Genomic DNA, 19,063 nt, shown 5'->3' on the forward strand with positions numbered 1-19,063 from the left:
AAATAATTAATTTATAGTAACTTGTATCTGCATTTATAGCAGAAAATATTTTATAATTTTTAAGTAAAACCTGAAATAATTTTTATTTTTTCTAACTTAAGCTATAAAATAAGCGGAACATTTTAATGAGACTATTCTGTCGTTGGCTTTTTTTTTGAGTTTCATTTCGCGAATCTTGATACAAAACAACTGGATGAGTAGACCCTTTGGTGCATAGTCTAAACAAACTCCAGACTCCACTAGCGGTGTTAGAAAGATAATGATCATCAACAGTAAAATAAAATAAAAATGGGAAAAAAACAAGTAAAACACTGTCTCGCCCAAGCAAACGAGACGAACGATTTGACCAATTGAGCTCCGACGTCGCGTGCACGTAATCATTAACATCACAAATTTCCATCAGGCTCTTCGCCTTTGGTTATTCATTTAATAATCATCTACCCAACCAAAACAAAACATGCTAGTCCCAAACATTACGCATACAATTTCCAAAGTATTCATCTGCATACTAATAGAGAAAAAAGATTTAGAAAAAAAAAGAAACTTCTCAAATACTACTGTCAATCAAAAATGAATCTGAATAGTCTTTTCAATTTTCCCACTTTGAGGGAAACGGTGCAGCTGTATTGTAACTTTGATGATTATTATTGCGTTATATATCTATATAATAGAAGCAGTAGCGTAGAATAGGTTCAATGAAAGTAAAGAAGCAAACTGTGTGTGGATGAACGACATATAACTGATGGAGGGGATCTAGATGTGAGTACACCAGCGATAGACACTTGGAGCTCCTACCAGCACTCGTCAGTCTGCCAGACAGTCTCATAGAGGCTGTTTGTGTCGCCTTAAAGATTCATAAATTATCGTGAAACACCTCTTTAAGTGTTTTAACACCGCACCGGTAAGTTTGAATCAATGAATCATACTTGAACTTGACAAAAATTCTTTTTTCTTTATTAATATTAATATTTTCCTAAATGTCCTACTTCATAACAATTAGTATAAAAATAAGCTTTATTTTACTATTTATATGATTTCAAATGTTATTTCTATATCATTTATCGTTCACGCCCTATTTCTTATGTATTTTTACACTCACCTTTGCAGAAATCACGACTGTTCAAAGAAAACTCATCACAATTAAAAGGTGAATCATGGATCGAACGTCAAAAGTAATTTTGAGGAAGATAATTCTCGATTTCACGTGTGTTTTCATAGGTAAGTGATCTTTAATTAATCTTCAAGTGACTATTAGTTACTTATATATTGATTTTCATTTAGAATAATTGACAACAATTGAAGGTAATTTTTTATCAGCAACAATATATACAGTAGGTTATGTACATGTACAGGTTATCATACGATAAGCAGACAGGTGTGGTTTACGAAATCAATATCTACGTAGTACATTTTACATTTATTTTTTTTCACAAGTTTAGAAACTACTATAAGACTATATTTCATACTACATACATGTATTGACACTGCAATGCAGTCATCAATGAATCTTCTCTATTATTATTCAACATTGATGATTCTTCCGGGTAGATGGTTGTCCCTATTCTTCATAATTCTATGCTTCTATTCGTTGTTATATCAAAGTTAATGAATGATCCCCTAGTTGGGGATTGGAATCTATAAATTTAATCCATTTAATAACTCTGCACAAGGCTTTTTATTGAAAATATATTAAATTTTATTGACCGCAATTTTTTACCACTGATATTATCGAAACAATTTGTTAAATTATCAACTAAATAAATACAAGTGCGACAGATAAAAATAAAATCTTGTGTGGTTGATGATGTTACAACAAAAGTCTATTCAAAGAGTAGTAATTGAATCCTTTGAAGTATAAGAATGCCCAAAGCGTCACAAATAATAGCCGGGCTTATTCAAACTTCGTTAGGTGGAGACCAAAGAACCGGTTGGTGTTTCCTTTACATGTACATCCTTGCTTCAAAATGTATACAAGGAACCGGTATTGCCCCGCGTGCCTTTTCTTATTTTTATCTTCTTCATTCAATCACCAAAAAATTTATCTTCAAAGAATGTGATTTTTTTTACGCAACACATATTTTTCATGAATACAATTAAGAAATTCTTCTATTGACAGTTAATCGATTCGTTTATCCAGGAATTTTATATTTTTTTCTTTCATCACAACTCGGCGAATTAAAAATAATCAACTGAATTTTTTACGCCTGACTGCGCTTCCTACTTTATGAATAATTTACTCCAAAAAGGAAAAAAAAATATAATTCCAAGTAAATAATTATTTAAGCAGTTTGTACAGAAATATTGGAGTATTTCTTCTACTAATTTTCATATTGACATTGTAATCACAGTAGGACATTTGTATTTGGAGGTATATATTTAGCCATTGTACATAACTCCTGATTAAATCAATAAGTTATTCAAATATTTATTATTATTATTAATGTAATACTGTTATTTAATATCCAATAAATACTGATTGATTTATGATTTATTTTATAGTGGGCTTTGCGGTGCTGATGTTTTATCTTTTTGGTAAACCATACAAACGAGGTTTTTTTTGCAATGATGAATCGCTCATGCATCCTTACCATTCTTCAACGGTGACCAATGTTATGCTTTATATCGTGGGGATATTTCTTCCTTTATGTGTGGTAAGTAATCATCCTTAAATACATCCTCTGTGGTATCATATTTTTTCCTCTAAAATCATTTCTGGTATTTCTCTTCAAAATGAATACTGATGGATATTATTTATGATAAGAAAACGCATGTGTTACGAAAAACTGCTGCGGCGCCATGGGTTATGCTAAAGACAAAGGAGAGATTCCTCCAGACTTAAAAGTGATGATAGATTATAATGAAATTGCGATATGGATACGAAATAGAATGTTTAATATTGGTTACAAAACAATATACGCAAACAGAATTTTAATTAATTTTATTGTTCACGTGTTTAATTAATTCCTTTCATTTCTTTCATTTCAGTTTTTTTTTTTTATTAGGAAAATAGAAAAATCTTGTTGAATATCATAAAGAGATAACCTTAAGGAAAAAGACGTATCGTACATGTTCTCCACTGTATTATCATGACGATTACTCTTATCAAGGCACGCGTAAGCTTAAGTTACATGGAATCAGCTTGTTGGCTGTTTTTCCATCTCAGAGTACTTTGATGCAAGTAGTTTGCCCCCGGGTGTAGAAAGCTTTAGCATAATAACACTGTGGTTAAATTTTATATTCTTTTGTTTTTATTTATTTTATTTTAAACCGATAAGAAAGTAAACAAAGTAAATATAAATGAGAGGGTTGGATGTGTTAAAGTGGAGTAAGTGCGACGACAGGTGAATTTAAAAGGACCAATCAGAAAACTAGTTTTTCCACATTTTATGATAATAATCATCAATGTTATCTTTTTCTTTTAGATGCTCCTTGGAGAATTTGTGTACGCAAAAAAAATGAATGGCCATTCGTCAGTGGTATTATTTGGCCGTGCGGTACCTCCTTGGGTGGTATTGGTTTACCACAAGGTGAGTGAAAGTCAGCTGTACTTGTCAGTAATATAATACTTGGACATTAGATTTAATCAAAAAGTATTATAAATCCACATAGACTCATTACGAATTGCTTCATATTTATGACAGTTAAAGATCAGACAAAAGTATTATTTTAAATGAGGCAATGAATAATTATAGCAAGGTAAACAACAGAGATAATGTAACTGTACATAGCTTTCTCTAAATCACAAACTTGACATGTAAAGACTAGCTTATGTCCACTGCATTTATCATCATTATTGACAGATATATGCTCGTTTATATTAATTGATTTTTTATCTAAATTATTCAGTGGCTATTAATAATTAAATAAAAGTATCATTAAATTTATTCATTATATCCTCTATCAAATTTTCATTAAGATTATAAATTAGTCGTAATCCGATTATCTTAATGCTAAATTTAAAAATTTTATCATACATTGGAAAGTGAGATAAACTTGATTAATCATCAAAGAATTTGCTTTTTTTCTGATTATTCTCAGTCACAGTTTGCTAATCAACAATAAAGTACTTCTACTAAATGGTATTTTTTAATTTTTTAACGAATTACGTGATTTGATAATTGACTCAATTGCTACAATGATAGACTAAATTATAGGAATTGTCTAAATTAAATAATTATTGCTATTGATAAAAGGAGATTTCAAATTATTATCTTTAAGAATTTTATATTAAGTACTGTGTAAAGACACTTCTGCAAATGAAAAATCTTGGCGGCTTCATACTAATTTGATTCTTAATTAAATATTTAGATAAATATACTTCGGTTTAGTATTACGTCAAATTATAAAAGGTGTCAAGATTAATAGGAAATAGCTAACGTGATTGTGATTTAACCTCGTTTAAGTAGGAAAAATCTGTTGATTACCGCAAATATTACTCATTCTCACATACAGAATAATTTTCTATTCATATGATAGATTCTTATCTGACGTAAATTTTGACGTGAGAAATCGTTCTAATCTGAAAATAATATGGGTTTTTTTTCAAACAAAATATTTTCTTAAAATGTGCTCAATCATACTTCATACTCATACTTTAGATAACAATTTGATTGCTTTGACGTAGAAATTTTTAAATATAAAAAAAACAGTTGCGTGTTGCAAAGTAAATAAATGACTGTATATTTCATAATTAAATGAAATAATTTTATTTTATTTGTAGGCTGGCACATTTTTGTTTGGAGCAGCAGTAACAGTATTAACATGTGACATAGCTAAGTATACAATTGGACGCCTTCGACCGCATTTTTTCGCTCTCTGTGTACCTGATGTTGACTGTAGTTTGCCACAGAATCAAAACAAATACATAGAAAAATTTACGTGCACCGCCTCCAATGTTGGCCCAAGGCTTTTAAAAGAAGTCAGGTATTGTTATAAAGTTGCACTATTATCTTATAGTCATCTAGTGATTTAATTATGCTATATTACAATGTTCTAAAAGATAAAGTTAATTCTTCTCCCTTCCTACTGTCTTGTTATTACTCATGGGGGTCAGCAAAATCTACTTACGTAATCGTCAATACAAGGTCGTCGAGTGTAATCGGATGAAAATAGTCGTTACTATTGGTGTTATTTTAACTAGGTCAATGTTAATGAATTATTAAAATACAGAATGGGTTACTAGTTACGTGAATAATTGATTTATTATGATAGATCATTAGCAGGATTAATAGCAGAAATCAATAGGAATTTGCCTATTGATCTGTAGCTGTTGAACTATCACTTACAGCTGAAGTTTTTTTTTTATTTGAATTAATGATGATATATTTTTTGTGATTATGACGATTATATGTATCGTTTTTTGTACTTAACTGAAATCGTGTGATATATTCAAGTAAAGTGGTCGTTTAAATTAACTAAAAGTTACATGACATTTCTTTGGCATACGAACAATAACCTACTTTTTATTAAAGAAAAAAACTGATAAAGGACAGAGAATTCATTGAATATGTGGAAGCTGCTTCTGGAAGTGAGGGCAAAAGCCATGTGACTTAAAGTCATTATTTTTTTTTGTCTCTTTTTCATGGTCCTACGCAACTATGAGAGGGGTGAGGACGAGAATGAGAGAAGGGTCTGGTTGAGAAAAAAAACTTTTTAGTCGGTATATTTTTTTTAACGCTTTCATTTCTACTCCGCGTTCATCGTCACTATCTTTAGATTTTGTAGAGAAAGCAAAAAATATTGAAAGATTCAAGTGTTTAGACGAGAGATGAGAAAGCCACTTATAATTGTATACTCATTTTCTCATTTACAACTCCACATTAAATTCAATTAATGACTCGTGTCTTATTCCCAGATTGTCGTTTCCGTCGGGTCATGCAGCATTTTCTATGTATGCGATGCTATTTCTTGTCGTGAGTACATTAAAGCTGATTACTTTTATCAACATCATCTATCTATCTATCTAGCTTGTTAATTTTTTTAACAAACAAAATTTTTCTAGTTTTATCTGCAACTAAGATTCACGTGGAAAGGTAGTAATATCTTCAAACACTTTCTTCAACTGATATGTATATTCTTGGCATGGGCGACAGCAATGTCAAGAGTGTCTGACTATAAACATCATTGGAGTGATGTCCTCGTGGGAATGCTTATCGGCATGACTGTAGCCGTAATTAATGTAAGTATCTGTAACTTAAAACAAAACCTTTATATCTGAAATAATCAAGCACTTTTTCATTCAAATATATTACATGGAAAAAATATCATATGTTACAGGTATTAGTGATAGCAAAATTTTTCAAGGATAGAAAACAAAACGGAGCTGGAGAAATGAGAAATGGTGAGACTGACAACTCAGAGAAATTTCGTCCTGTGGACTATGACGCTGAAACAGCAATGCAGGTGAATAACGGCAGTGCTAATCACGTCCGCTGATCTAAAGACTTTGCTGTATTGCTTGTCAAATCGATCAATTCATCGACGTGACCGATGCTCTGGCTTTTCGCCTAGGCGGTGCATTCTCCCTCAAGTTCCGTACTCATAGTAACAACTACAACTGTGGCCAAATGATGCTGGTGGTGATAATGATGATAGAAGATTGGAGAAGATGGGCAAATAACTTGGTGACTGGGGCACCCTGATTTATATACTTCATCGATAATCTGGACTTGGCTGTCAATGGGACGATTATTTACAATTTTTTTTCATCATCTCTACTCCGAGAGAACGCACGAATCTTTTATACCATTATTATTTATTTCGCTTCAGCTTCTGCCTGCAATTTTTGTTTACTCATTTTTTAGCAAATTTATTTTATTTATTAATTCTAAGATTGTTGATGTCGTGAAGCGTATTACTACAGACTGGAAATGTATTTTAACAATTTAATTGGCATTTGGGACTATTTTATATCCACACGTATCAATTGTATATAGTTTAATAATTAATCGTACTTTTATACGCTTTAATTCACGTCCATTATTACCACCGGTAGAAATTTTGAGTAATTAATGCACCAGTAAATTATGAATAATCTTGAAAGTAGCGTAATTATCAATTTGTTGATATAATATAAGTATTATCCCATTAATATCGGTATTAGATATGGATTTAGAGATATTTATTTTAATATTATTGTTTTACTTTTATTGTTATTACTTGTAAGACACACCTTATCTGACTAAATATAAACACAGTGATTTTTTAGAATTAATTGTTGCTAGTGATTAGATGGCTTGATTAAAGTGCACTTTACGAAATCGGAAATTGATACATCGAAAATATTATAGTATAATTAAATTGAAATATCTTTTATATCAAGTCAAGCATTTTTTATACATGTCTTTCATACAAATTATGAAGTTAAATAAAATAAAATTCCAACAATAATTATTTTATAAATAATTATATTAAATGGTTGAATATTATAATTATAAAGTAATCGTCAGTGAATGTAAAATGTAAGTTTTTGCCTATCATAATATTATATACTTAGAAACTTAAAAGCCTTAATCAAGTTCGATAGAGTGAAAATGTATGTATTTCTATGAAATGTATGCACTGATAGATAATCTAATGGAACTTTGCATGAAGTGAATTAATTATATATTGTAAAATTCAGTTACAGTTAAACTCATGAAAACCGTCAGTTGATTTATTGTTATTGTCTTACATCCTCTTTTAATGTAATTATTTATTAACTAATATTAAATATTATTTATAAATAAATTCATAATCGTACTTTCAATTGATTTTAGGATGAATTAAGCCCACTCAGAAGTCAAGAATCCTCATATGGCGGAACAGAAATGATTAATCAACACATACGATAGATACTTATAATAAAGATTTTTCAATAAATATTTATATTATTTATACTTTTAAATTATTTTTTTATGATCTTTATTAATAATTACCTCGACAATAAAATACAGTACTTCAAATTAATTGTATTATTTATGTTCATTAAAAATAGTATTACATTATTTATTATTCTACATTAAATTTGATCTAATATTTTATTTTGTATTGTTGTAAATAAAAAAAGCATTCAAAACACGCTGGAAATACAGAAAAAACTGTTGCTTTTTCACTTACTTGGCATCTTTAAAAAGCCATCATCACTGTTCATTTAAATGTAATACATAACATTTCGTAACTTCTTTTATACACTTTACACATGTTTCCTCATTTTTTTCCACCTAAATATCTACATGTGTCACTCAATCATGTCACTACATCACTTTTTGATAAATATTCGAATATTCCAACTGTTGATTCCAAAATTTACATAAAATAATCACGATTATGATATTCCATAGCCTCAGTAGTGGTCTAATCATTGCATGATACAGCACTGTTGTATATTTTCGCGGATTTTTTAAAGTTCTATTTTGGCAAATGGCTATAATTTTTATCAGTATAAAATAGATTGAATCATTCCAACTACTTATAAATATTTTGTTAACAATATTTATTATACATATATTTACAAGATTACATTTTGAGTATAGAAAAATTAACAAAAGTTATTTTTTTTTTTAAATATATCTTTTTGATTATTAGTTAAAATAATAAATTCTGTTCTATTAGCCTTGCTGAAGACCAGAACCGTGAAGTTCAATAAAACTCTCAAGTGACTTGGGAACACTCCCAGCATATGATAGTCCATACGTTTTTACAGCTTTCGCCGCCATACACTTTAAAGATAACGTTGTTTGCGTTCGAAGAATGATTTCAGCAACACCTAAAAAAAATCATAAATATTTACACGCTCGATGTTAATATATTTATTCAATAATGATATTATTTTCTGAGCGGCTTTACTATTTATCTTTTTAGTGATAAAAGAGTTCGATAAAGTGCCAATAAACATATTCAATTAGCTTACCCGTCGTTGCAGCATCATATGGAGTTTTCCCTTGAGAATTAACAATATCAATATGAGCTCCAGCCTCAATCAATTCAACAATAATTCCGTTCAACGTCATAAAATCACTGTTGAAATAAAATGTATAACGTTATTTTGTAACAATTATAAAAATACAAAAATTTATATTTACTTTATAGGCTTCGCGTAGGTAACAATCACGTGAAGAGGAGTATTTCTGTCAACATCCATCGCATTTACGTCAGCTCCACACCGGATCAACAACTTTGCTGTAGAATAACATGGAAACCTATTAATAAAAGAAGTCTATTAGATAAATGTAAAAATTAAATGTTGGAATTTTATCATAAAACATACTTGCAAACGTCTTTAGTATGGAAATCATCGACAGGAGTTTTTGAATTAACAGCGAGATGTAAAAAAGTTTGTCCATCTCGTAAAGTTACTTTTAAGGCACATAATTTATATACTAATTGATAAGCGTTTTCAATTTCTGCTTCTTTACAAGTCTTTTTATTCAATGTAATCAACTTTACAAGGATAGTTAGAATATAAAGTGTAGTCGTAATATTTGACTCCATTTCTTCCTAGAAAAAAAACATCATAAAAAATAATATTCAAATTAAACAGAAACCATCAGATTAGTTTCATTACCATAAATTGTTCCATTTCTTCTGACGATGTGCAATTATTTATCCTCAATTTATTTTTTGCTAATTCTGTAACGATTGATTCCAACACACTTATAACTTGAATTAGTTGGAGATCTCCTCCTACATGAATCATTTGAGAAAATACCTGATTGAAAGATTAGCAATTATTATTAATTGAAAAACATTACCACTGATTGAGTTAAAATTACCTGTGCAAATCTAAGAAGATCTTTCACCACAGCAACATTGTTTATCTGTTTTAATTGCAATGCATGAAGCCATAAATCAATGCATCTGTCAAATCTTGCGTTATCGGCAAGAACAGCACCTCTGTATATTATTGGATGAGTAAGTTCTAAATTATGAATTCCAAGTATTCTTTCTCGAATGGTTAGAGATTCCATATGAATAGCATTGAAACTCCATTTAAGGCTCTCTAACCTTTCCATTGTTTCACTTTCTTTCCAGTTTTCATAAGCAGGAATAGGTGGATGAGGTTTTTTATGAATTATGTTAGCAGGATCGCTAAACCTAACAGAAAAAATATGTTTTAAGTATAAAAGTAAAACAATGGTATTTTATTTCAACTTTCAAGCTGACTGTGTTACTTAAATACCTCAATTCCATTCCCATATGAAGATAAAGATATGCTAATGCCGGGCAATAATTATCTTTGTCATTAGCATAAGATGCTCCGAGTAGTTCATAGGCATCGATAATTTCTTCTTTGGTAAATAAATCAGTTGTTTCTATTAAACATTGAACAACATCACGTTGAACACGTTCTGCAGCTGCCATCAAAGGAGTTAATCCATCATCATTCTTTGTTATTGTGGCTCCAAATTTCAATAACTCTTTAACTATTTTACAATGACCCCATTCTGCTGCAAAATGAAGGGCTGTTTCACCATCGTGCGCCTTTTCATTGGGGTTGGCACCATTTTCCAGTAAAAAAGTTACCTAATAAACGATGAGAATATTAAAGTTATAATGTAAATAAGAAAATAAAATTAGTACTTACTATATTTAAATGTCCTTTATGAGCAGCAATCATAAGACATGAATTATTATATTTGTTGGTTTTGTGAATATCTGCATTATGTTTCGTTAAGTAACTCACGATATCAAGTCTTCCATAAAAGCACGCAGCTCTTAAAGGGGTAGAATCAGTGCTTGTAGGATGATTCACATTTGCTCCAGCTTTCACAAGTATTTTTACAACATTTAAATGGCCAGCACCTACAAGACACTTTTATTCAAGTTCAGAACGAAATTGTTAAAGCAAATATGTTAGTTATGCTTTGTAATACACACCAGCAGCACACCAAAGGGCGGTAGCACTTTTAACAGTTAATCCATCAAACTTTACAGTTCCTTCTACCTCCAAATCTGGTTTATATTTATCGATCAGCATCTTAACAATTTTTTCATGTCCATAACGTGCAGCACAAATTAAGGGGGTATTTTTTTGCCCATCATCATCTAGCACTTTCTACAAAAATTAAGAATAATAATTAATTGATGTTCACTACTATGTTTCTTTGTTTCGGATTGAGTTGAGAACGCAATTGTCATTTGAAATACTGCCAAGCATAAAAACAAGACTGATTGCACGTGTCAGTTATTAGTTTATTGCCAGATTCTATTAATAAATAAATCTAAAATATAAATAAATTATGTAAAATCATTAGATTTTATTAGAAAAAATTATATTATAACTATATTCTTTACCTGATTGATGATAAAATCAATTTCCTCTGGTGTCTTGTCACTCAACAAAGCAGAAAGTATTAATGGCATACCCTCCTTTACCACATAATAAACACGCATAGCTAACGCGTCAAGTTTCACCGACATTTTCGTTATTTAATGTTAAATCTTTTCAATCTGATAATAAATACAACAATACTGTCAATGATTGATATAAGGTGCTCCTTTCTTGTTGTTTGCTTAACGACTTGCTAACCTCAATAGCCACTTTCATCGCTCTATTTACGTTATAAATACGCGGTGGGACAGGCCATCGTCTATTTTGAGTGGATTTACATGCAAAAATTTATCGATCTTGGTCTGTAACAAAAATAGATAGTGACTTCTTGGGTGAGAGAACAGCTCTCCTGCCAAATTTTTTCTCCAATGTACACTGTACAGAACACGTCAGTCACACTCAACTCTAGTTTTTATTGTATTTTATTTCGTGTGACAATTTATTTTGGTAAAATACTACGTAAAATGATGAAATATCAACATCTCACCAACTTTGTTCTCTAAATTTTAGATGAAACTGCGAATTTCAGGTGTATTTTTGGTTATGTTGTTCAATAACAAGTGAATGAACTTCATGAACTCTAAATTTATCAGAGACAAAGAATGACCTTCGGCAATGACTTTTCTGTTACAAGTTGTTTTATCTCTCCAACCTTCAAATTTTGATAACAGCAATAATCAACAATAATAAATAAACAGTAAAAAAAAAATTTCAACCAATGTTTTTATATGAAAACAGCCTTTATTATTATTTTAAATGCATCTTTAGTTTAATCTGATTCGTCAAAAAACCCCGGGAGTTTTGAATAATTTTATTTAAATTAGAAAAAAATGGACGTAGCTGATTCATGGTATTTAAAAGAAAAACAAAGAACATGGAAAACAAAGTTAGATACTATAAATGCGCGTTTATTAACAAGCACGAAAGAATCTATATCTGATGGAATTGTAGAAGCCAAAATTCAACATGGATTGCAAATTATTACTTCAACAAAACTATTTGAGGAATATTTGGATATTTGTTACTGTGATGATGTTCAAGTAAGTTTGTCTGAATTTATTTTTACATCCGACTTTCATATATTTCATACAGTTATTTTTTTAAGGAATATATGATTTTAGACAGTACCCTCAAAATTTACAAATACTCAATTCAAGGAAGATTTATTCAACCTTCATATAACCTGACCTCAAGTATGGTATTTACTAAAATACTTTGGTGTTCAGGAATTAAGCTTTTGATTGGCTATATTCCCAATGATGATTTAATATGGATTCTAACACCAGAATGTAAATTACTCCAAACAATAAGAAATGATTTCAAGATAAACAATGTATTTTATTCTTCTGCGTCCAAAGAATTAATTGTCATGTGTTTCACCAGTTTGATGGTAAATATTTTTTTATTTATTGAAATAAAAAGCTTTTTAGTAACAATTTATCACAACTATTGCTTATAGAAATACTCTTTGAGCTCTTTGGATAAATCTCTCATGCCTCACGATGCTATTAATTTTATGGATCAAACGTATGGGTCATTATGGGGAATTCAATATTCATCTTTCATCTCTATGGATACTTCATTTAGAGTTGTTGGATCATATTTAACTACAATCTACATTATTTCTGGAGATCATAGAGAGGATGAAGATGTTGGTGCTCCAGTAGAATTTCTCGCTAGAAAATCAAAAGCTTCTGTTTCTGTCATCACTGCATTGCATTTTGATTTGATGAGTCAGTGGATTATAGTTGGAGACCAGCAAGGCAATGGTAACAATTATTATCCCTGACTGAAGAATCCAATTGACTTCTAATAAATGATTAATATAACTTTCAGTTTTAGGATGGACTTTAACATTAGAAAATGTATTTAAATACTCGCAAGGGCTCAAAGGTGCTGTAAGAACTATTGTTTCTCATCCTTCACTGTGTGGGTTTATTACTTCATCAGAAGATAATATCTTGCAAGTTTGGAGCTGTAACCTTCGAGAAAAAGTATAATAAAAAACTTCTAGTAAAAAATGAAGCTTGCAATACAATTAGTAGATTTCTTCGAAAAAAATTCTAGATGGAATCATTCTCAGAACTTGGTGTCATTTCTTCTATTGCAGTCAGCAAAATGACTTCTTCGATTGCAGCTATTGGAGATAAATTGAGTTTTTTTCGTATACATCAGCTTTACGTATTTTTTACTCCACTAACGTAATAACATAACTTTTACAATTATTATTAGAATTAGAATGTTAGATCTACGATTAAAGTTGTCCAATAAATTATCTTAATTTTTAGAGCATCAGCTGAGATTTTATTTTCAACAAAAAATTACGCCCATCCAACGCGTATAATTGTATGTAGTTCTGATGGTGTTATCAGTATGTTGTCTCCAGCCGGCAAGCAGCTATCAATGATGTTATTTCCATTAGAATTCAATTCATCATCAATAGCATATAGCGCTATCACTGGTATGATACTTATTATAATAATTTATCAGAATCAAATATCTGCAGAAATGATTGTATCAGCAGTATTTTTTATTTGAATTATTTATTGATTATTAAAAATTTTAATAGGCAATGTATATCTTATTTCTGCTGAATCTACACAAATTTTTGTAAACAATACGGCTACGACTCCGATGGAATTACGGTAAATTAATTTTATCATCATAGTATTGGATTGTTATCCATAGAAAAATTTATACAATCGAATTTTCTAATAAAATGATTATTTTCTCATAGATACGCTTGGTCTAGTGAGAAAAAAATAACTTACATCACCGTTTATGATTACTTTGAGGAAATAAATAACTCAGATCGGAAGTTGATTATAATGATTTACTTCATAATAGACGAATATTTATTTATTATAATTTTATTTTTCGTGCAGATAATAAAGTAGTTCATCCCCATTGTGCTCGAATAATTATCGGAACAAATACAGGAGAGCTTATATCTCTAGAAGAAACAACTGGCAAATACGAACATACGATTAAAGTAAATATTTTCTTCATTAATTATAAATTCTATATTAATGACTTATTTCAGGCTCATGAGGCATCAATAATAAAAATACACTCTTCCACCGTATCTAAACGAATTTTTTCCATGGGAATGGATAGATGTTTAAAAATTTGGAAAATATTGCCTTTCATAAAAACATTCCTAGTATTAATTGATTATGTTTACTACACAATTCCAATTGCTGATTTAGATTCTATGGGGTAATTTTCTAGAATTAACATAATATAAATCAAATCAATTAAAAAATTTGTTTTTCTAGATTCACTGTTTGTTTAGTAAGTATTGCAGAACATGTTGCAATGCATCAACTAATAATGTATGATACCAATGAAAAAAGTAAGTCCAGTTTATTTATATCCTAAATAACAAAATTCATGTAATCGTTTAGATAGTAATTATTATTATCGTTTCAGTCAATCTTTATCATCCTGAATCGCACAATCACAATAAAAAAATAATAGGAATCGCGACTTCCGAAACTCTTTTAATATGCGCAACATCCTCTGCAGACTACACGATAAGAATATGGGATACACAAAACTCGCTGCTAAAAGTAAGGAATAAAAATATATCATTATGTGAAATATTAAAATTTATTCATTTTATCAGATTTTAGAAGTGAATGTGTGTGTGCAAAAAATTACCTTCTCTTCCTTAAGAGGAGACATTGTTTTTAGTGTTGGAAAACATTTATATCGTTTGCCTTTTAATAATTGTACGTATTATAATAAATTTAATTACTTTTCTGTAATATGAAAGATTTTATTAATTTCATTGTTTTATAGACTTATCTCCTAAATACAGAAATATTATTAAAATTAATAATATTCCTGAAGACATAGAGGAAGATGCAATGCCTAGACATGATGATTATCATGTCTACGAAAAAGATGAATTTAAAAAACAAGCTCTTTATCCTGTCAGCAGTGTCCCCCTTGGCTCTTTAGACCCTTCCTCAGATGTTCCACGTCTTGACTTAGTAATCCAACAACAGATGTGTATGCAATTAAAATTTCGTGATGAAGATATCCTTAAAATTGAGGAGTCAAATACAAATAGAGAAAAAAAATTATCTAAAAGAAGAGCTTCAATGAGTTCAGACGAATGGGAAAAATATATGAATAATTTATTAGGATTATCGTCTAAAAATATCGAAGTTATTCCTCCTCACAATATTTGGGCAATTAAAGAAGAATATTCAAATATAAAAAAAGTTCCAAATAAAACTAAAATTATTCCAAATTACTTTGATGATTATTTGGAGTATTATAACACTGAGAGTTTTATTGGATTTATTCCAAATTCTTTAATTGTTAAGATACCAGATGAAAAAAATTCTAAAGAATTTTTCATTGAATGGGTATTGGAAGGATTTAATGAATTACTTGAGTTAAGAAATTCTTCAGAATATTTATGAGGTAAAAGACTTTATTATTGACATGATTAAATAATTCGATGAATATAATTATTAGACCGCATTTTGTCGTAATTTATAATAAAGTTCTAATAAATATGTAAATAATAATAAAATTCAACATTTCATATTTAAATGGCTCTCGATCATTTATTTATGGCTCATTTCATTTACGAAAATATAAAAAAGTATTTTATTGGTTAAAATTTATCTTTCAATTTTTATTATGACCATGGAAATTATTCTTGACTTAGGAATGAATATTCAGTTGATTATTTTATTAATAATCTCTATTCATTCTCTATAAAAATTTCCTTCCAATTAAAATATTTTTAATTGTATGTAATTTAATGTGTCTAAAATACATATAAAAATAATATTATTGTAGAGGAAAGTTTATCTGTCTTATGTTTAATCTACTATTATATGATCTTTTTTATACTCATTATAAGTTTCATAGTAAAAAAAAAATTTCACAGAATGAATAAAAAATTAATGAAAATTTGTTATGTGGTAATCATTCGTGGCACTGTAAAAAAACTTCCCAGTCTCTTTCTTTCTTCTGTTAGGGCCTAATAATATGACGTGTGATTTAACACAAACATTTAAATCAACATCCAATATTTTATAAATTTTAACACAATTCTTTAAATTTATACTTCTATTGGCCACCAGCGAGCAAATTTTGGCTTTAAAATTAAAATCAAAATTCTGTGCGTTTCGGTACTGGATATCGAAGTACTAGAGCACTATCGGCGGAAATAATTGGCAAGGCGTTGTCGCAGTGGTGATTTACTAAATGACTGACACTATCAAAAATACGATCCTTTGTACGAACCTAGAGAAGAAAATATTTTAAATTTTAAAATTAAGTTATACAATATTGTATGCAATTTAATAAAGAACACATACTACTCCTTCAGGATCAATTAGTAATAAATGCTTTGGAGTTCCATTATTCATTCCTGTTAAAACATATTGACCTGGAGAACCTTGAGATTCTCGAACCAAGAAATCCCCGTCTTTTGTAAGCATTGCTTCTGCTTCAGACCGACTGACACTCCCATGATACCAAACCTCTAATTTTAATTGTTGTTTTTGAGATCTTGGACTTAATTTGTTCATCTCTGAAATTGCTGTGCTAAATGGCTCTGTGAATTCAAAATAATTTGAAATGTAAAAGACTTCTGAATATGTATAAGACGTAATCGAGATAAAAAAGCTTTTGAAAAATTTTACTTACGCATATCAAATACATCAAACATTGAAGAAGGATCTTTTCTACAATCTCTATTAGCGGCAATAACTGTGTCGTTTACATAATTATGCTCTGGTTGAGGTGGTGGTAAAGATGTTGCTCCATCTGAGCTTAAGTCAATTAAATTACCCGTCTCTATAAAATTAATGAGTTAAACTACTAGAAGACCACGCAAACAAATTTGTTTCAATGTATAAATAAATATGATACCTGGCCATTGTTGAGCTGTTGAAGCATGTCTACTTCGATTACTGGGGAACGGATCTGAGGAAGTTGACTGCATACTATTCCCTACATGATTTTGACTTGAATGATGATATTTTAAATTAGGTAAAGTCGATGCTGTCATTGGAAGTGGAGGAACTGGCGGTGGTCCAATATCCGGTGGAATTTTTCCGGGTAAATCGTTATAATAATCTCTTTCTGGTTCTCGTATTCCATTTAATACAGGACTAAAAATTAAATAATTTAAATTTTAAAAAATTAGTTGACTATTTAACTGACTTTACGATGATGAAGAAAACTAGGAAAAGAAACTTACTGTAATGACGTAGGTTTTGTGAGAAATTCTTTAAACCTAAGTTCAAAAGCTTGTCCAATTGTAGAAATAACATCTTGTGCAAGCCCCCCACCGCACTCGAGAACATAACAAGCTCTCCATTCTTGCATATCCTTGGCGACGTAAGCTACGAAGTCAAGAATTTCAGTGTCTCCTCCTGAGGCAAAAGAAATTCGCGGCATTCCGTGTTTTGCAATAATTTGATCAGTATCAAGACTTGTAAGAGATAAACTGGTACTGCTTATGGTTAAATTAATGTTTTCTCCTGCATGTTCCATGCAAGGTTTGTTAGCAATTGCTTTCAAGACTCTACGACCAACCTAGAATATTAAAAAATATTTTGAATAATTCAAAAATTATTATTATGAATATTTTGTTCTTTTATCTTTAAATAAAACAACGTACTCTTCTTTTTTTATCAGCAGACTTTATACCTGCAGCTTCGCATACTCGACTTATGCATTCTCTGAAAGAACATGATTAAATATAAGATTATACATTCAATGATTGATTAACAAATATAAGATGTTAATATTTACTTGGCAACACATGATCTTGTTTCGAAGTCCAAACTTTTCATAGAGGTATAGACTTCAAGGCATCCAATATACTACAAAAAGATTATTATTTAATGGAAATAATTTAAAAAAGATATAACTAATGAACCTAAAAGAATCATTCATGTAACTAATTATACCTTAACGGCATAAGTGATGCCTTCCTTGCTTATTAAATTGTCTGGGTGTAACCATCCTCGTACAGGTTTACTTATGAAACTCCCACCTCCACTGGCAGCCATGCCTGCATTCCAAATTGACTACAAATTCAATGAATTTATGCAATTATGTCAGTGATAAGTTAGAGGAAGTTAACTACAATCAAAAAGTAGAACACATAAAGATAATTTAAGATGAGTAATAGACGAAGAAATTTTTCCTAATATCCTTTTTCCTTAGAAATAGTTGAATCATCGGAGTAATAATTTTACATTATTTTTCTTACCTTAGTATAACTTACTTAAGTACACTTGATACACTTCATTAAACTCCTCGAACGTTTTTTTACTATTTATCGTTAACTTTCTATAGTACTTTAGTGAAAATATTTAATAACTTTTTATTAATATTTTAGGTCAATAATTGTTTGATTAGAAAATTCAGAAACAATGATTAAATATAAAACAAGTAAGTTGAATTCATTAATAGAAAACAATCGAGTCATCGATACCCCTAGTGTAATGATGACAAATGTAAGAGTTATGTTAATTTACCAATGATTCAATTAAATATCTGCAATAATGTCGATGAATTTGACAGCTGATGCAGTTATCGGATAAACAGAATAGGAACAATCAAGTGAATGATGTGTAGATGGCGTATTAGAATTTTCCCCTAGTGGTGGAAAACAGTAATAACTAACAAAAGTGGCGGAAAAGCTGTTAATAGCTTCAAATTTCAAAGAAAATGCGTAGAAAGAAAATTTCATTAAATTTTCCAAGTTTA

The 19,063-nt window shown here is 29.8% G+C and overlaps 4 protein-coding genes across 6 annotated transcripts; 2 read left to right on the forward strand and 2 right to left on the reverse strand.

Moving 5' to 3' along the window:
• The first annotated feature begins 122 nt into the window (after nt 1-122).
• LOC118063861 (putative phosphatidate phosphatase) lies at nt 123-7,888 on the forward strand. Its single transcript, XM_035078053.1, has 9 exons — nt 123-901; nt 1,108-1,218; nt 2,500-2,651; nt 3,423-3,527; nt 4,721-4,923; nt 5,855-5,912; nt 6,002-6,178; nt 6,277-6,402; nt 7,758-7,888. The coding sequence occupies exons 2-9, from the start codon at nt 1,155-1,157 to the stop codon at nt 7,830-7,832; spliced, it is 960 nt and encodes a 319-aa protein (XP_034933944.1). The 5' UTR covers nt 123-901; nt 1,108-1,154; the 3' UTR covers nt 7,833-7,888.
• Nucleotides 7,889-8,450: 562 nt separating this feature from the next.
• Fem-1 (protein fem-1 homolog B) lies at nt 8,451-11,481 on the reverse strand. Its single transcript, XM_035078045.1, has 10 exons — nt 11,275-11,481; nt 10,858-11,035; nt 10,565-10,782; nt 10,160-10,503; nt 9,753-10,074; nt 9,545-9,688; nt 9,248-9,477; nt 9,063-9,179; nt 8,891-8,997; nt 8,451-8,746 (listed from the first exon to the last, which is right to left on the reverse strand). Exons 1-10 carry the CDS (start codon nt 11,398-11,400, stop codon nt 8,589-8,591), a joined length of 1,944 nt encoding a protein of 647 aa, XP_034933936.1. The 5' UTR covers nt 11,401-11,481; the 3' UTR covers nt 8,451-8,588.
• A 506-nt stretch (nt 11,482-11,987) lies between these two features.
• On the forward strand, nt 11,988-15,800 carry LOC118063864 (uncharacterized). Its single transcript, XM_035078058.1, has 14 exons — nt 11,988-12,351; nt 12,417-12,701; nt 12,771-13,080; nt 13,148-13,305; nt 13,379-13,512; nt 13,600-13,772; nt 13,881-13,956; nt 14,049-14,131; nt 14,191-14,303; nt 14,355-14,530; nt 14,590-14,666; nt 14,744-14,883; nt 14,940-15,045; nt 15,116-15,800. The coding sequence occupies exons 1-14, from the start codon at nt 12,142-12,144 to the stop codon at nt 15,745-15,747; spliced, it is 2,673 nt and encodes an 890-aa protein (XP_034933949.1). The 5' UTR covers nt 11,988-12,141; the 3' UTR covers nt 15,748-15,800.
• A 532-nt stretch (nt 15,801-16,332) lies between these two features.
• On the reverse strand, nt 16,333-18,904 carry Shc (SHC-adaptor protein). 3 transcript variants are annotated; one of them, XM_035078158.1, is made up of 9 exons: nt 18,564-18,904; nt 18,259-18,378; nt 18,101-18,171; nt 17,967-18,027; nt 17,544-17,881; nt 17,213-17,454; nt 16,988-17,137; nt 16,657-16,895; nt 16,333-16,582 (listed from the first exon to the last, which is right to left on the reverse strand). In XM_035078158.1, exons 2-9 carry the CDS (start codon nt 18,358-18,360, stop codon nt 16,448-16,450), a joined length of 1,338 nt encoding a protein of 445 aa, XP_034934049.1. In that variant the 5' UTR covers nt 18,361-18,378; nt 18,564-18,904; the 3' UTR covers nt 16,333-16,447. The 3 variants fall into 3 exon arrangements, with proteins under 3 accessions (XP_034934049.1, XP_034934050.1, XP_034934051.1); XM_035078159.1 differs by having other exon boundaries at nt 18,259-18,433; XM_035078160.1 differs by having other exon boundaries at nt 18,832-18,899.
• Between the last annotated feature and the right edge of the window lie 159 nt (nt 18,905-19,063).

The sequence above is a fragment of the Chelonus insularis genome, unplaced genomic scaffold (assembly GCF_013357705.1).
Source record: "Chelonus insularis isolate UGA/USDA-ARS -01 unplaced genomic scaffold, ASM1335770v1 contig_150_pilon, whole genome shotgun sequence".
NCBI classification, from domain to species: domain Eukaryota; kingdom Metazoa; phylum Arthropoda; class Insecta; order Hymenoptera; family Braconidae; genus Chelonus; species Chelonus insularis.

Excerpts from the sequence above, each read along its gene's own strand:
- Fem-1 (XM_035078045.1), bottom strand. The coding sequence starts at position 11,400 with ATGTCGGTGAAACTTGACGCGTTAGCTATGCGTGTTTATTATGTGGTA. Across the intron at positions 9,180-9,247 it reads CATACTAAAGACGTTTGCAA|GTTTCCATGTTATTCTACAG; the intron begins GTATGTTTTATG and ends TTTTATTAATAG. Across the intron at positions 8,747-8,890 it reads ATATGATGCTGCAACGACGG|GTGTTGCTGAAATCATTCTT; the intron begins GTAAGCTAATTG and ends GATTTTTTTTAG.
- Shc (XM_035078158.1), bottom strand. The coding sequence starts at position 18,360 with ATGGCTGCCAGTGGAGGTGGGAGTTTCATAAGTAAACCTGTACGAGGA. Across the intron at positions 18,028-18,100 it reads ACAAGATCATGTGTTGCCAA|AGAATGCATAAGTCGAGTAT; the intron begins GTAAATATTAAC and ends ATGTTCTTTCAG. Across the intron at positions 17,138-17,212 it reads AACAGCTCAACAATGGCCAG|AGACGGGTAATTTAATTGAC; the intron begins GTATCATATTTA and ends TTAATTTTATAG.
- LOC118063861 (XM_035078053.1), top strand. The coding sequence starts at position 1,155 with ATGGATCGAACGTCAAAAGTAATTTTGAGGAAGATAATTCTCGATTTC. Across the intron at positions 1,219-2,499 it reads TTTCACGTGTGTTTTCATAG|TGGGCTTTGCGGTGCTGATG; the intron begins GTAAGTGATCTT and ends TTTATTTTATAG. Across the intron at positions 6,179-6,276 it reads TGACTGTAGCCGTAATTAAT|GTATTAGTGATAGCAAAATT; the intron begins GTAAGTATCTGT and ends CATATGTTACAG.
- LOC118063864 (XM_035078058.1), top strand. The coding sequence starts at position 12,142 with ATGGACGTAGCTGATTCATGGTATTTAAAAGAAAAACAAAGAACATGG. Across the intron at positions 12,702-12,770 it reads TGTGTTTCACCAGTTTGATG|AAATACTCTTTGAGCTCTTT; the intron begins GTAAATATTTTT and ends TATTGCTTATAG. Across the intron at positions 13,773-13,880 it reads AGCATATAGCGCTATCACTG|GCAATGTATATCTTATTTCT; the intron begins GTATGATACTTA and ends AAATTTTAATAG.